This window comes from Monosiga brevicollis, genomic scaffold, assembly GCF_000002865.3.
Source record: "Monosiga brevicollis MX1 MONBRscaffold_22 genomic scaffold, whole genome shotgun sequence".
In the NCBI taxonomy this organism is placed as follows: Eukaryota; class Choanoflagellata; order Craspedida; family Salpingoecidae; genus Monosiga; species Monosiga brevicollis.
This window is the reverse complement of record NW_001865059.1, coordinates 567,817-580,277: the sequence shown is the minus strand read 5'-3', so window position 1 is coordinate 580,277 and position 12,461 is coordinate 567,817. Positions and strand designations below refer to the sequence as shown.

At 55.5% G+C, this 12,461-nt stretch overlaps 4 protein-coding genes across 4 annotated transcripts in view; 2 read left to right on the top strand and 2 right to left on the bottom strand.

The window, feature by feature from the left end:
- Positions 1–133: 133 nt before the first annotated feature.
- MONBRDRAFT_33674 (uncharacterized protein) lies at positions 134–3,030 on the bottom strand (the record flags this gene model as incomplete). Its single annotated transcript, XM_001748302.1, has 13 exons — positions 2,610–3,030; positions 2,332–2,509; positions 2,189–2,255; positions 2,032–2,097; positions 1,703–1,924; positions 1,508–1,575; positions 1,299–1,427; positions 1,169–1,211; positions 1,034–1,115; positions 841–909; positions 690–756; positions 481–601; positions 134–370 (listed from the first exon to the last, which is right to left on the bottom strand). Exons 1-13 carry the CDS (start codon positions 2,974–2,976, stop codon positions 134–136), a joined length of 1,716 nt encoding a protein of 571 aa, XP_001748354.1. The 5' UTR covers positions 2,977–3,030.
- An 872-nt stretch (positions 3,031–3,902) lies between these two features.
- MONBRDRAFT_33673 (uncharacterized protein) lies at positions 3,903–5,857 on the top strand (the record flags this gene model as incomplete). The annotated part of the gene is made up of 6 exons (XM_001748378.1): positions 3,903–4,092; positions 4,143–4,189; positions 4,377–4,502; positions 4,597–4,650; positions 4,810–4,909; positions 5,036–5,857. The coding sequence occupies 6 exons, from the start codon at positions 3,903–3,905 to the stop codon at positions 5,851–5,853; spliced, it is 1,335 nt and encodes a 444-aa protein (XP_001748430.1). The 3' UTR covers positions 5,854–5,857.
- A 503-nt stretch (positions 5,858–6,360) lies between these two features.
- Positions 6,361–7,633, bottom strand: MONBRDRAFT_33672 (uncharacterized protein; the record flags this gene model as incomplete). Its single annotated transcript, XM_001748301.1, has 2 exons — positions 6,361–6,938; positions 7,070–7,633. 2 exons carry the CDS (start codon positions 7,631–7,633, stop codon positions 6,750–6,752), a joined length of 753 nt encoding a protein of 250 aa, XP_001748353.1. The 3' UTR covers positions 6,361–6,749.
- Positions 7,634–11,017: 3,384 nt separating this feature from the next.
- MONBRDRAFT_27945 (uncharacterized protein) overlaps positions 11,018–12,461 on the top strand; it is a gene marked incomplete at both ends in the record, with an annotated part of 3,555 nt that continues 2,111 nt past the window's right edge. Inside the window, 2 exons of the mRNA XM_001748377.1 lie at positions 11,018–11,411; positions 11,855–12,421. Coding sequence (XP_001748429.1) covers positions 11,018–11,411; positions 11,855–12,421 — 961 coding nt within the window. The remainder of the gene's footprint in view (positions 11,412–11,854; positions 12,422–12,461) is intronic.

The window sequence follows — 12,461 nt, the reverse complement described above, 5'->3', positions numbered from 1 at the left end:
TGAAGCGCGCGAGGGCGGAAGGTGTCAACAAAGAAAAAAAAAGAAAACAGAAGAAAAAAAGCCATCAGGGCCAGAGACTCAACTAGAAGGGGCTTCAAAGCTCTGTCTAAATTCTAATATGGGAAGGCAGTCACTAGTGCATGAGCAAGGGCGCAGAATCTGCTTCACTAGAACTGTGATCTTCATCATCAGTGTCGTCGATGGCGTGGGTGGCCTGTGGTGCAAGACTACTCTGAGCTTGTTCAATCGGCGGCGTCTGAGACCCAAGGAGGGGTTGCTCTGGTAGAATGAGTCGTCGGTCGCGCACAGCCACGTAAAAGGAGGTGTAGAGCAGGGCGCCAAAGCCAACGAGGGCATAAGAGGCAATGACCTAAGGATCGTCGGGTGGCAGCATTTCGGGTGGCAGCATTGTGAGCGACAGTTGCGTGAGCGCATACAAGCCGTGCGGCATTCAAACTGTGGTTGCGGGCCATCACTGACAATAATGTAAAAGCTGGATGGTTTCGGAAAGATAATGCCCATCAGCGGGGAAACCATGTTGAAGAGCGTGTTTAGGGCATCTTGCGTTCCATTGATGCGTCCGATCGAGGTGGGCGGTACACTATAATGAGAGCACAAAGGTGAATCGGGTATAGGAGCGCGGTCTAGAGGTGGCAGAGGGGTGCCAGGACCACGTCAGGCAGGCTCACAATTTCTGAAGCATTTGGCTGGCTGCCATGTCGTAACCCCATAGTCCAATACGGCATGCAATGGTGCCTATTCAAGGAAAGGTGAGGGCAACGTTCCCTCGCACTGGGATATCCTCTCAGACAAGCAGATGCCGTTATGACATTGACAAACCAGCAAATAAGAGTCCAAGTTCCAGGTTGCGGTCCAGAACGCAGGTGTGATGCTCGGGACCAGAGAGATCTGTTCAATTCAAGAAAGCGGAGCACAATGAAAAGGAACGCAGACGAGGTGTGAGCCTGAGGCACAGGGTGGTCTCAAGTCAGTGAGAGACGCGGTGATTCGTGCAGAGTCAATGCAGGATAACCTGAGCAGTTGCCAGAGTAGTCATCGGTGACCAGAACGGAGAGTAGACTCATGGTCAAGAGGATGACCTGGCCAAGTTGAGACTAGAGTGAGGTTTTGGCAGCTGCTGAGCAAACCAGCATGAAGACGAACGCACCTGGGTCCAGATGGCAATGAAGCCAGTCTTGACGAGGCCGTATCTAGCCAGCCACGGGATGAGGATCTTTGTCATCAAACAGCAAAGCCGACTCTGGGGATGAAGAACAGGGGTTGTTGCTTGCACTTACCGTTTTACGAAAAAGGGGTAGCAAACAGTGGCCGAAATGCCAAAGGCCGCGCCGATGCCACGGGAAACGCCGACCACGACCTCGGACATGCCTCGGTAATAGGCGTAGGCAGTCATGACAGAAGCCATCCTGCATTGTGGAACGATTCCATATGAGCCTGTGCACGATCAATTTGAAGCTTTCTGGGCGGGGAAGGTGGGGAAACTTACTGGAGGACCGAAGCGTAGAGAAATGCCAAGGCAAAACCAGGGCGGACGGTCACTTGATTTGCGTATTCCTGCAAGACACGTGAACATTCGGGCGTGAGTGGTGAGAAGGCGCAGGTGGCAAGGTCGGTGCCAAGCGTGAAGGAGCTTGGGGCGGATGTTCCGGCAAGACAAGGGGAGGTATGCAAAAAAGCCCACCTTCCAACCGGCAGCGAGATCTGTCAAGGTGGAGAAGCAGAGGGCCAGGCGAGATTTGAGCTTGGTATCGGCAGCTCGGGATGCCTTGAAGGCGAGGGCCGGGAAGGATTTGTAGACGTGCAGGATAAGAGTGTATTCGGGAAAGGCGGAAAGAAAATTCCAGAGGGCAATGGCGAGAGCGCCCGTTTGCATGCCCGCACCGGTCATGATGGCACCGGCCATCTACATGGGGGAGGGGGCGGCCAACAAGTCAAGCTTGGGCGGTTGCCGGCGAACGGGTGCGGTTGTCAAATCGGTTTCACCCGATGTTTTCAGAATGAGTGTCGTACCACCGGGCCAAGAAGCTTGCAAGAGAGATCGATGCGCCGGAGGATGGCGTTGGTGTTGGTCAGGAGCTATCAGAAGTTGGGGGGGGGGGATCGAAAGAGATGAAGAAATGTTGCAAGAGCAGGGGGTGGGGGAAGGTGGGGAGGGTAAGGGCAGTACCTGGTCGTCGGCACCGACCACGGCAACGACCCAATCCTTTTCAACGGCAAGGCGATTCCCCATGTATCTGTCGAGTGCAGGCAGTCGGGGTGAGTGCTCGAAACGACCGGGAGGCTCGTGATCGCGGGCAGCACGTGGGATACCCAAGGTGGCCGATGGTGGTGAAGAAGATGATGAGGACCGAGTTGGCAATGGAGGAGGAGCTCTGGGGGTCGCGAAGGCTCCAGAAGACGACAAGACTGGCGAGGCCGAAGCCGATTTTAGTGAGAAGCAGCGATATTTGCACGGTGGGGAGGCGGCGATGAAGATCGACGCTACGGCCTGAGAGGGGACGAGGAAGAGGGAAAAGGGCGCCCAATGGTTTTGTCGTGAGCAGGCAGCGAGGCGCGGGGGTTGAGCCATGCGGACAGGGGGGGCGTACCGATGAGGGAGCTGCTCATGGCCACGGCCAGGGAGAGAATAAAGTCGTAGACGGCGGGCAGGAGCATCGAGTCGGGGCGGACGGCCATGAGCATGAGGGCGACGGCAAATTCCCACATGCGCATGGTCCAGGCGGTCATGCCATGTGAGAGATAGAGCTTCCAGAGATGAGGTCGGATGGCAGCTGGGTCAAAGGCAGCCATGGCCACATCGTCGTCTTCTGCACCAGCCACCGCGTGTGAATCCTTGTCGATGGACGTTGATCTCTGGTGTGAGCCGATTTCGCTGGCTCGACCGCCACTGGTCATGTCGGTCTTGACATCATCATCATTGTCGTCGTCGTCATCGGCATACAACGGCTTGTCCATCACGTCGTTGAGGATGAGGAGAAGACCGACGACAAGTGCAAGTGAGCGCGCTGTGCCCGCCGGCCTAGCCTAGGACTTTTCGTCACAAGCCTCCACCCAACATCCAGCCAAAAGATTCCACCCACAGCTAGCACCGTTCCGTGCCTCCCAACCCCACCACACTGCCACGTGATCCTCAAAGCACCACCAGCTCAGTTTGTGCCCTCCGTCCGTCCGTCTGATGGTCCGGCGATGGTCCGTTTGTGCCGTGTTCCGGGTTTCGGGTTCAAAATGTGCCTCTTGCAGAAATGTCAGATCATCTATTGTAAGCACATTTACTTTGAAGGTGTTGGGTTTATTTTATTGATTCTTTCTTTTTTTTTGTTCTTCGTTCACATCAGTATACGCACACAATGTGCGTTGAATGGGCTCCAGCGTGTGAGAGAGAGATTTAGAGAGATTTAGTTATAGAGAGATTTAGAGAGAGAGAGAAGAGAGAGATTTAGAGAGAGAGAGAGAGAGAGAGAGAGATTTAGAGAGAGAGAGAGAGAGAGAGATTTAGAGAGAGAGAGAGAGAGAGATTTCGAGAGAGAGAGAGAGGGAGGGGGTGAAATGGCAGCCAGTTGAATTGTAGTAGAGATGGCCATAGGAAAAGGATTGCTTACGCGCATGCTTTGTCGATCGAACTTGTTCAGTTGACGGACAACTGGAAAGATTAGCAGCCCGTATGCAGGCGCGCAGGTCCAAGTCCTGCACCCTAGTTCGACACACCTCCTGCTGCCTCCACAGTTCCAGTCCCTTCCAAGAGCGAGAGAGAGAGAGAGAGAGAGCAGAGACCGTGCGCGAAAGAAAAAAAGAATTCTTCGCTCTCAAAAAACAAAAAAGCAAAGCGAAGAACACACACACACATAAAAAGGGCTCCCAACGTATCTCCCAACAAACTTCCTATGTCTCTCTTTTGTATTTTACTACTGCTGCTTGCACTGCTGCGTAAGTGTGCACACGCCCTTTTGTATGTGTGTGTGTGTGTGTGTGTGTGTGTTCTGACGACTGCGCAGCTCTCTCTCACTGACTTACTGACTCGCTCTCTCTCTGTCTCTCTGTCTCTCTCTGCGCGCTGGGCTCATTCACTGGCAGGTGTGCCTGGCATTTTACGACACGTGGGCGTGTGGACGTTTGAATGATAGATCCGGATAGCATCTCCTCTTCTTCTTCTTCTTCTTCTTCACATCGGGTAAGTTTGGGCGGGGGGAGGTGCGGTTGGGGAGAGCTCCAGCTTCCCTTGGTCATGCTGTGCGCGCGGATGGCTTCGCACTGCCTCTGCGTCTTGCGCCCGACCCCTCACTTGTTGCCCCATGTGTGCTGGATAGACGACGTCTTCTTCTTCTTCTTTTTTTTTTTGAACCGCCACCATGGGCAAGCTTTGTATCTTGTATGAGAGCCAGACGGGCTGCACGGAGCAGATGGCCAAGCTGATTGAGGAGGGCGCCAAGCAGATTCCCAACACGGAGATCCGCGTGCGCTCCGTCCACGACGCCTCAGCCCCCGTACGTCGTTAAGTCCATGTCATCGTCATGGGCAATAGTTTTTGGATGCCTGGGCGAGCGTCCGTTTGCTCACGACTGGCGTGCGCACATACAGGAAGATGTCAAGTGGGCCGATGGCCTCGCCGTGGGCACGCCGACCAACCTCGGCGTGAGTTGTTGCTCCATTGATACGCGAGACGAGGCATTTTTTTTTTTGCCCAACTGACCATATCGTGACTCGACAACGCATCATCTCCTCATCCTATGTCTCTCTTCTCCTTTTCTTTTTGAAAAAAAAAAAAAAAAAAATCTCGTTCGCGGTGCGCAGGGCATCTCATGGCGCATGAAAAAGTTCTGGGATGACTGGGCCGCTGAGAACTGGGACAAGGTCGATGGCAAGATTTGCTGCACCTTCTCCAGCCAAGGCGGTAAGCTTGGCCCTATTTTGCCCGTGCCTGCTCGAATCCTGCTTATGAGTCATCATGGCTCCCTGCTCACGACCCTTGTGCCCCTCGCCCCGTCCTTGCGCCTCCTTGCCCTTATTCGACTGCCAGGTCATGGCGGTGGGGCCGAGATTACCTGCATGGCCATGAACGCCGTGCTCATGAACTTTGGCTTTATGGTCTTTGGTGTCACCGACTACGTGGACAAGATCCACACGCTCCACTACGGTGCCGTCGTGGCCAAGCAGCCTCGCAACCAGTATGATAAGGATGCCTGCCGCCGCCTCGGCCTGCGCCTCGCCGAGTGGATCGCCGTTTACTTTGATGGCAAGAAGGAGCTCCACCCCCTGCTCACCACCAAAAAGCAGGACAAGGCCCACAGCAGCAGCGACAGCAAGAGCGGCGATGCCGCCAAGACAGCTTCCAGCGATAAGAACGAGGCCACCGAAGCCAAGGCGGCCGAGGCACCCAAGCCAGCCGCTCAATCCACCTCCACCCCACGCCCTCACGTGCCCACTGCCGAGACACACCGGGACCAGCGCGTCCAACTCGTCGTCCGCGCTTCCGTGCCTTGGCGCAACCAAGTCCAGTGGAAGGCCATGGTCAAGGAACTGGAACTGGCCAGCCGCGCCGAGCCCGGCTGCATCAACTACGCCTTTGGTCAGATCGAGGGCAGCGAAACTGAGTTTTTTGTCCTCGAAGAGTACAAGACGGTGGCCGATCTGGAGCGCCACTCCAACAGTGAACATTTTACCCGCCTGGTCCCAGCCATGGGTCGCGTCAGCAGCACCCTCTCCGTGCAAAAGGTCTTCCCCCTGCACCCACAGCCCCTGGCTGCGCGGGGCTCGGTCGTGCCCGCCGTCCTTGGTGGCGTCGTGGCTGGTGCAGCCCTCGCCACCCTGGCCCATCTCTGGCTAAACAAGAACTAGGATGAAGGAGGATGTATAAAATGGACAACAAAATTAACAGCACAAGATCATATTCGCCCACCAGCCGCGCGTTTAGGACAGGCTTGGCTTTTGGTCACTGCTCGATTCAGGGAAGAACTCTGGCTCGCTAATGTCTGTGGCATAAAGTGCCGTCCAGCTTCCCATTCCCAACGAGCAACTCTTGTGCATGCGTGCCTTTGACATGCGTGCGTTGATGCCGTGAGCCCCCTCTTGGTTAATGAGTGGCCATCCAGGGTTTCGGCGTTCATGTCTCTTTGCATCGCTGTTCAAAAAAAAAAATTAAAAAAAAAATTGATATCAGATCCACATCCCAAGCGCTGCAAGCCACGCTCTCATGCGGCAGCTCTCTCCGGTGTGCCAGATGCGTATGCGGGTAGGAAGCCTGTATGAATGCATGAACCATCTTCATGTGCTAGACAAGTAATGACTAACATCGGATGGGAACAAAGTTCGGGGCAAAGTTGAAGGCGAGAGGGGAACACTTTTGCGTTTTGCCAAAGTCGATTGACTAGAGCCCACGCCCTTGAAACGGGCACGGGCGGGTCGTTTCACACCAAAGCTAATGGGTCGGGAAGAAAACCGTGGACAAGGCATCACACATTTTTGTCAAAGTCCACTGTGTATGCTGCTTCGCACTGCTAAAGGAACATCATTCATACACACACACACAAAAAAAAAAAAAAGAGTCAAACAAGCACACGGAAAGCGGGGCACGCAAGGGCGTCCAACACGCTTGACCGCGCACGGAAAATTTGCACGTATCACGGGCAAAGAAAGGTCAAAGAAGAACAAAATATCGACAGAGAACAATAGGGGCCTCGCGGCTACCATGTGTATACTCCGAGCAGAGTAGGGGCGCCAGCTTCACGGGTGGCTTAGTGGGCCACATGTTCCGAGGTGCCCTGTTGGTCGAGACACCACTTGAGACCGGCGCGAACCATCTCAATCACCGTCTCATCCGACTCGTAAGCCTCGGCATGGTGGCCCAGGGCCGTGTAGAACACCGGGGTCTTTTCGAGGGCCTTGTGGCACCAGATCAGGGGGTGATGCTCACCCATTTTGTTCTGCGGGTGGAGAAAACAACAACACATACGAGGAAGTACACAATTGGTAATTGGTGAGGGGAGTTGGCACAAAGAAGCTGCGTTCTTTACTTCATTCCGATTGGCAATGCGAGAGGGGGGAAATGACGTACGCCAGTGATCTTGGAGACGTCGGCAAAGGCAAGGATGGAGATTTTATCGTTTTCAGTGGGGTTGCGATCAAAGTTGTACCACTCGTCCGAGGTGGGGTAGGAGGTGGGGAGGTCGAGACCGACTGCGGTGCAGGCTTCGCGGTCGGTGTAGACGACGCCATCCTGAATCGGGGGGTGGTCGGTGAAGGAGGCGCCCCAGGTGTCGGCGAAAAAGGGGTAGGTGGTGGCCATGACGGTGGCACCCGAGGCGTCGGCACCCGAGAGGAAGGCGGCGGTGGCAGAGTGGAGGCCGAGGAGGCTGCCGTAGCCACCACGAACGTATTCTTCAAAGACGGCCTTTTGTGTGTTGTTGAAGAGCTCACCCGAGTTGGAGTTGAAGACGAGCACGTTGAACTTGCCCAGTTCTTCGATAGTATCAAAGTAAGGCTCTGCCGTCTCAGACACGACGACCTCGGCCCCGAGCTTGGTACCAAGGCGCTTCACACAGGCCGCAGCCACGGGGATACAGTCGTGCACGTAGTCCTTGGCCAGGTTCAGCACCAAAATCTGATTGGCGGGCGCCATGCTGTCGAGTCGGGAGCAGCAGAGGTCTCACACAGAAAAAAAAAAGAGATAAACTGGCAGTGCCTCGATGTGTCGGCGTCGGCGTCGGCGATGACCGGGGCAATGGGATGATCTGACCGAGTACAAGTGAGCGGTGGAGACAGAGTGAGAGGGTGAGTGAGTGTGTGTGTCCCTCGTCTGATTAGAAAAATGAGAGAGAAACTGTGCGCGCGCGCGATAGAGAGAGAGAGTGTGTGTGTGTGTGTGTGTGCCGTCGTCGCAGGTGTCACTGAGTTAGTGCAGCAAAAACGATAAATGCGCGCACGCGCGTGTGTGTGTGTGGGTGTGTGTGAATCCCTCATAAGCAGAGGGATCGTCATCATAGCATCCGTTTCCCCGAGTGTGCCCGTACGGTGAGGGATGAATCAGGGCGCACACCGCGGCGCGGGGGCGTAGAAGACCGCCCCCGCCCGTGCTTGCGACCTCGGCGCCATCCGTTGTCTTTCGAGTGTTACGTGTTTGTGTGAGCTGTTGAGCAGGCATGTGTGACGCTTTCCTGGTTGAATAAGCTTATCATAACCGCACAAGTGTGGTGAAGCGGGCGTTCATGTGTGAGGCGCCTGATTTGGGAACAAGTGAGGGAACGGCTTGTCTTTTTCCCATCAGAGGTTCGTGACGGTTTGATGATCACACGTCTGGTCGCCGGTCCGCGGACAAGGCAGCCCAGCCCTAAGGATGCACGCTTCCCAGCCGTTGAGGGAGCGTTTGGCCGTTTGAACCAAGCGGCGTGCCAACCCCATACGTAGGGAGGAGGAGGAGGGGCCCCAGGTCGAGCGCTGCGCTGCCGTTTCGGGTCAGGGGAGGGCACACTTAAAAGACGGTTAACGAGGCTATGGTTGAAGAAGATGCAGACTTATATCGCCAAGCAAGGCGACACAACGTATTCAAAAGCAAGAGCAAATGCAGAACAATGTAGAGTTGTTGTGCTTTTGAAGAAGTAGCCGAAACTGAAGAAGAAACAGAAGAAGAAGAAGAAGTAGAAGAAGAAGAAACGGACGTCAAAGACGCACAAGCTGTTGTCAGACAATAATGTCAGATGAACATGTCAGATTGATATGTCAGAGAGAACAGTCGATGTATTTATCAGCATGTCAGCCAAACAAAACAGGCAGGTGTGGTTTTGGGCCATGTTACAGTTGTCCTAGAATGTAAGGTGTATCACCCATGAGGGGGTACGAAGTCGCCAAAGTCGTGTGGGTCGCCATGACCTGTATGTAAACCTGATGGAGTGTTTCATCAGTTCCACCGGCTTCACCCTTGCACTTTACCGCTTGTGACCAGAACAACACCACTGAGGCCTTTAACTGCGACTCAACCACGCTTACCCCTTTATAGGGGGAGCACGATGCCCGAGCACGATCTCTGCTTGGCCCTTAAGCTACAGCTAAGAGAGCCACGGCTGCCCCGTTCCGTCTCTCTCTCGCTCTCGACCCCCGACAGGCCAAGTCGAGACGTCATCGTCAGGTGCGTTGCGCCGTGCTGTGCCGGCCGGGCTGCGCACTGCTGCGTGATCTCTCAGGGTGCCTGGTCCCGAGGTCCGTTGAGTTGGTGCCTTGGCTGTCAAGAGTCGAGGAACGAGAGAAGAGGGAGCTCGGCGGCCATGTGGCCAGGGCCATGTGCGCATTGATTGACGATGATAAAGCCGGCCAAGCCGCCGACAAAGCCGATGATGATGGTGGTGGTGATGATGAATTCGGATGACGGGATGAGAAAGAGCCAGGACTGGTTGAATGGTGCGTTTTCCAATGACGGCCGAGTGCTGTGATGCAAGTTAACATCAGCCAGTCACGTCCTGCACCGCCTTTGATTAACATCGACAAGGGCATGCACCAATGGGCTGCATGCTGGTGCCCTGGTGGGCGGGTCAGATGAGTGTCGTGAGCGCCAACGCACACCAAAGCCATCACTTCGTCACCGTGTGACGTGCTCGATCTCACTGTCTGTCTCTCTCTGTGCGCCGTTGAGCGAGTGGACAGGATGCGACCGCAGTGCATGTGCTTCTCATCTCCATGATGCAACCGATTCAAAACAAAAAGGCAGCACCTCGCGCCATTGACATGTGAGTTTGATTCACCGAGCTGGGAACCAACGTGGAGTGGTTGAGGCGGGAATGGCTGCAACGTGTGTCGGACTCGCGGGATGATGTAGTGGTCGTAGTAGTAGTAGTAGTAGTAGTACTTGGCGGGCGTCACGCATGCGTTTTGTGAATCGAAATCAACGAGCTCGTCGCGCGAGCCAACGATGATACACACATTCGATGCGCTGCAGAAACGGCAGAGCGAGGAGATGGAGACAACGCCAAAGGCATTCATTGGTCAAGCCAAGGGCATTGGTCAAGCACACACCCGCTGGCGTCGAGCGGGCAAGGGGGATCGTCTGCCGCCGCCTTGTGACCCCTACCTAGCCTTGCAAGCCCTACCGATACCACTCGGGGAGTGTCCGAGTTTGAGACAAGGTCAATTGGGGTTAGGGACAGCTTGCCAACCCTTCACGGGAACACACACACACACACACACACACACACACACACACACACACACACACACACACACACACACACACACACACACAGCACGGGCCGGGCACGGACACAACACATTGGAAGGACACTCCACCACACGCCACGACGCCACGACGCCACACACACAGACACACACGGGTATCACGCATATGGAGCATGTTTCATCTGGAATTGTGAATGTAATGTGATTCCCACACTTGCTCGCCGTCGTGCTCTGACTGGATTCAAGGTTTTATCAAGCTAGACCCTTGACGCTAACCCCCCCGGAACCTGTCGGCAGGCCCAGCCACAGCACTCCTCTTCTTCCTCCTCCTCCTCTTCTTCTTCGACCCAGCGAGCGACCTCAACGCCGCCGCCGCCACCGCCGACTTGACCATGTGCACCTGCCCGTCGCCGTCCATACCAGCCAAAGGGGTACGTTTCAGTCATCCCATGCCTGGTCTTGGCTCTGACTTGGACTCTTCATGTCCGCTCCATCTCTGCCATCAATAGGACTTTTCAGGCAGATACACCCCATTCTCATCCCCACCCGACCCCTCTCTCTTCATCCCTCCCCCCTCTTCCCCCGACCTCTTGTGAAAAACAAAAGAAACACAAAAGAAACAAACAAACAGAACAAAAGAAACAAAAAGAATAAGGGTACAAAGGAGAACCCTATGGTGCGATCGTCAAGCACCCAACCCATTTTTCTACGCACCCCGCGACGACTGACCTGAGCCCCTTGGCCCTTGGTCCCTTTAGTCCTGGTCCCTTAGTCCTTAAACCTCTTAAACCAACCTTAGGACGTGAGGACCTTAGGACACTGTCTGTGGTGTTGATGCCCTATGCATTGCGTCTCACTCTCTCTCTCGATCTGTAAAATTCTAGTCTCTGTCTGGCTCTCTGTCTGGCTCTCTCTCTCTCTCTCTCTCTCTCTCTCTCTCTCTCTCTCTCTCTCTCTCTCTCTCTTTCTCTCTCTCTCTCTCTCTCTCTCTCTCTCTCTCTCTCTCTCTCTCTCTCTCTCTCTCTCTCTCTCTCTCTCTCTCTCTCTCTCTCTCTCTGTCAGCGGCCTGCACATACGCACACACACACGGGTCACGACGACTTCATTTCACCAAGACCTCGACTCGGGTTTTACCCCCCCCCCGCACAGCCAGTCTGCCCTCTCTGGTTGGCTCTGTGGCTGTGTGGACTGCGTCTCTCTCTCTCTCTCTCTCTCTCTCTCTGTCGCCACCGCTCGTCGCGCCTTGTCGACCGACTGGCCGGGCAGCGACCCACTTTGCAGTTTGCATCGTTGCCCCTTTGATCAACGACATTATCGTCATCTCATGAGCTGAACGCATGAACCAGCTGCTCTGCCCTCATCCCCCCCTTCCCCCCCCCTTCCTCTTTTTCCCCTTCCTCGAGTGGCCATATCACAGCTGTTTGTGGCTTTGACAACCGCCGCTGCTTCATTCCCCGCCCCCAGCTGATCTTTTGAACCAACCCCTTGGTCACCACCACCACCACCACCACCACATCACCGCCACCACCGTGGTGACCACGACGACGACTTTGCCGAGGTGACTGAAAAGAAGGAAAAAAAAATTGACCAAGGCAGCGTCTTTGCCGTAGAGACCGACCCGGCTGTTGTTCACGACCATCAAATCAGCCCTCGCTGCCTGCCCCTTGTGGGCCCCAAGCCCCGAGCCCCATGCAGGCTGTCCAACAGGCGCCAAAGGCCCTGGATGGGCACGGCGTTTCGAGACCACCCTCACCACCCCTGCAACAGCAGCCCTCCTCCGGGCCGCAGCCACTTGACACCATGTCCTTGGTTTCCCATAGCAGCCTTGCTGTCCCCTCCACGAGCTCCACAGCAGAGGCCGTCAACGTGACTGGCCCTGACTCCATACCCCCGCCCAGCGAAGCTTTTCTCCTCCCAGACACATGCACCTTTGTCAGAGACAGCGAAAGTGCCAGCATCCTCGGCCTCCTCGTCACTCCGACCAAACATTACCAAGCCATCATCACCACCATGCGCAAGTTTCAAACCCTGCGCTCCCTCACCAACCCCCAAGCCGACATCGCCTCACCAACCCATCACGCCTCAACGCGCGCCACCCCTGCCCCTGGCCGGGCCCCGACCTCCAGCGACAATTTTGTGCTCCCCACCCGAGCGACTCCCAGATCCTCCCGCGCCGGATCAGCCCCTCGCCCCGCCCTTGCATCGCCCAGCACCTCAGCCAACCAACCCCACTCACAGAGCATTCGTCTCGCTCTGCCCGATGCCCCGCCAGCCATCCCCGACGC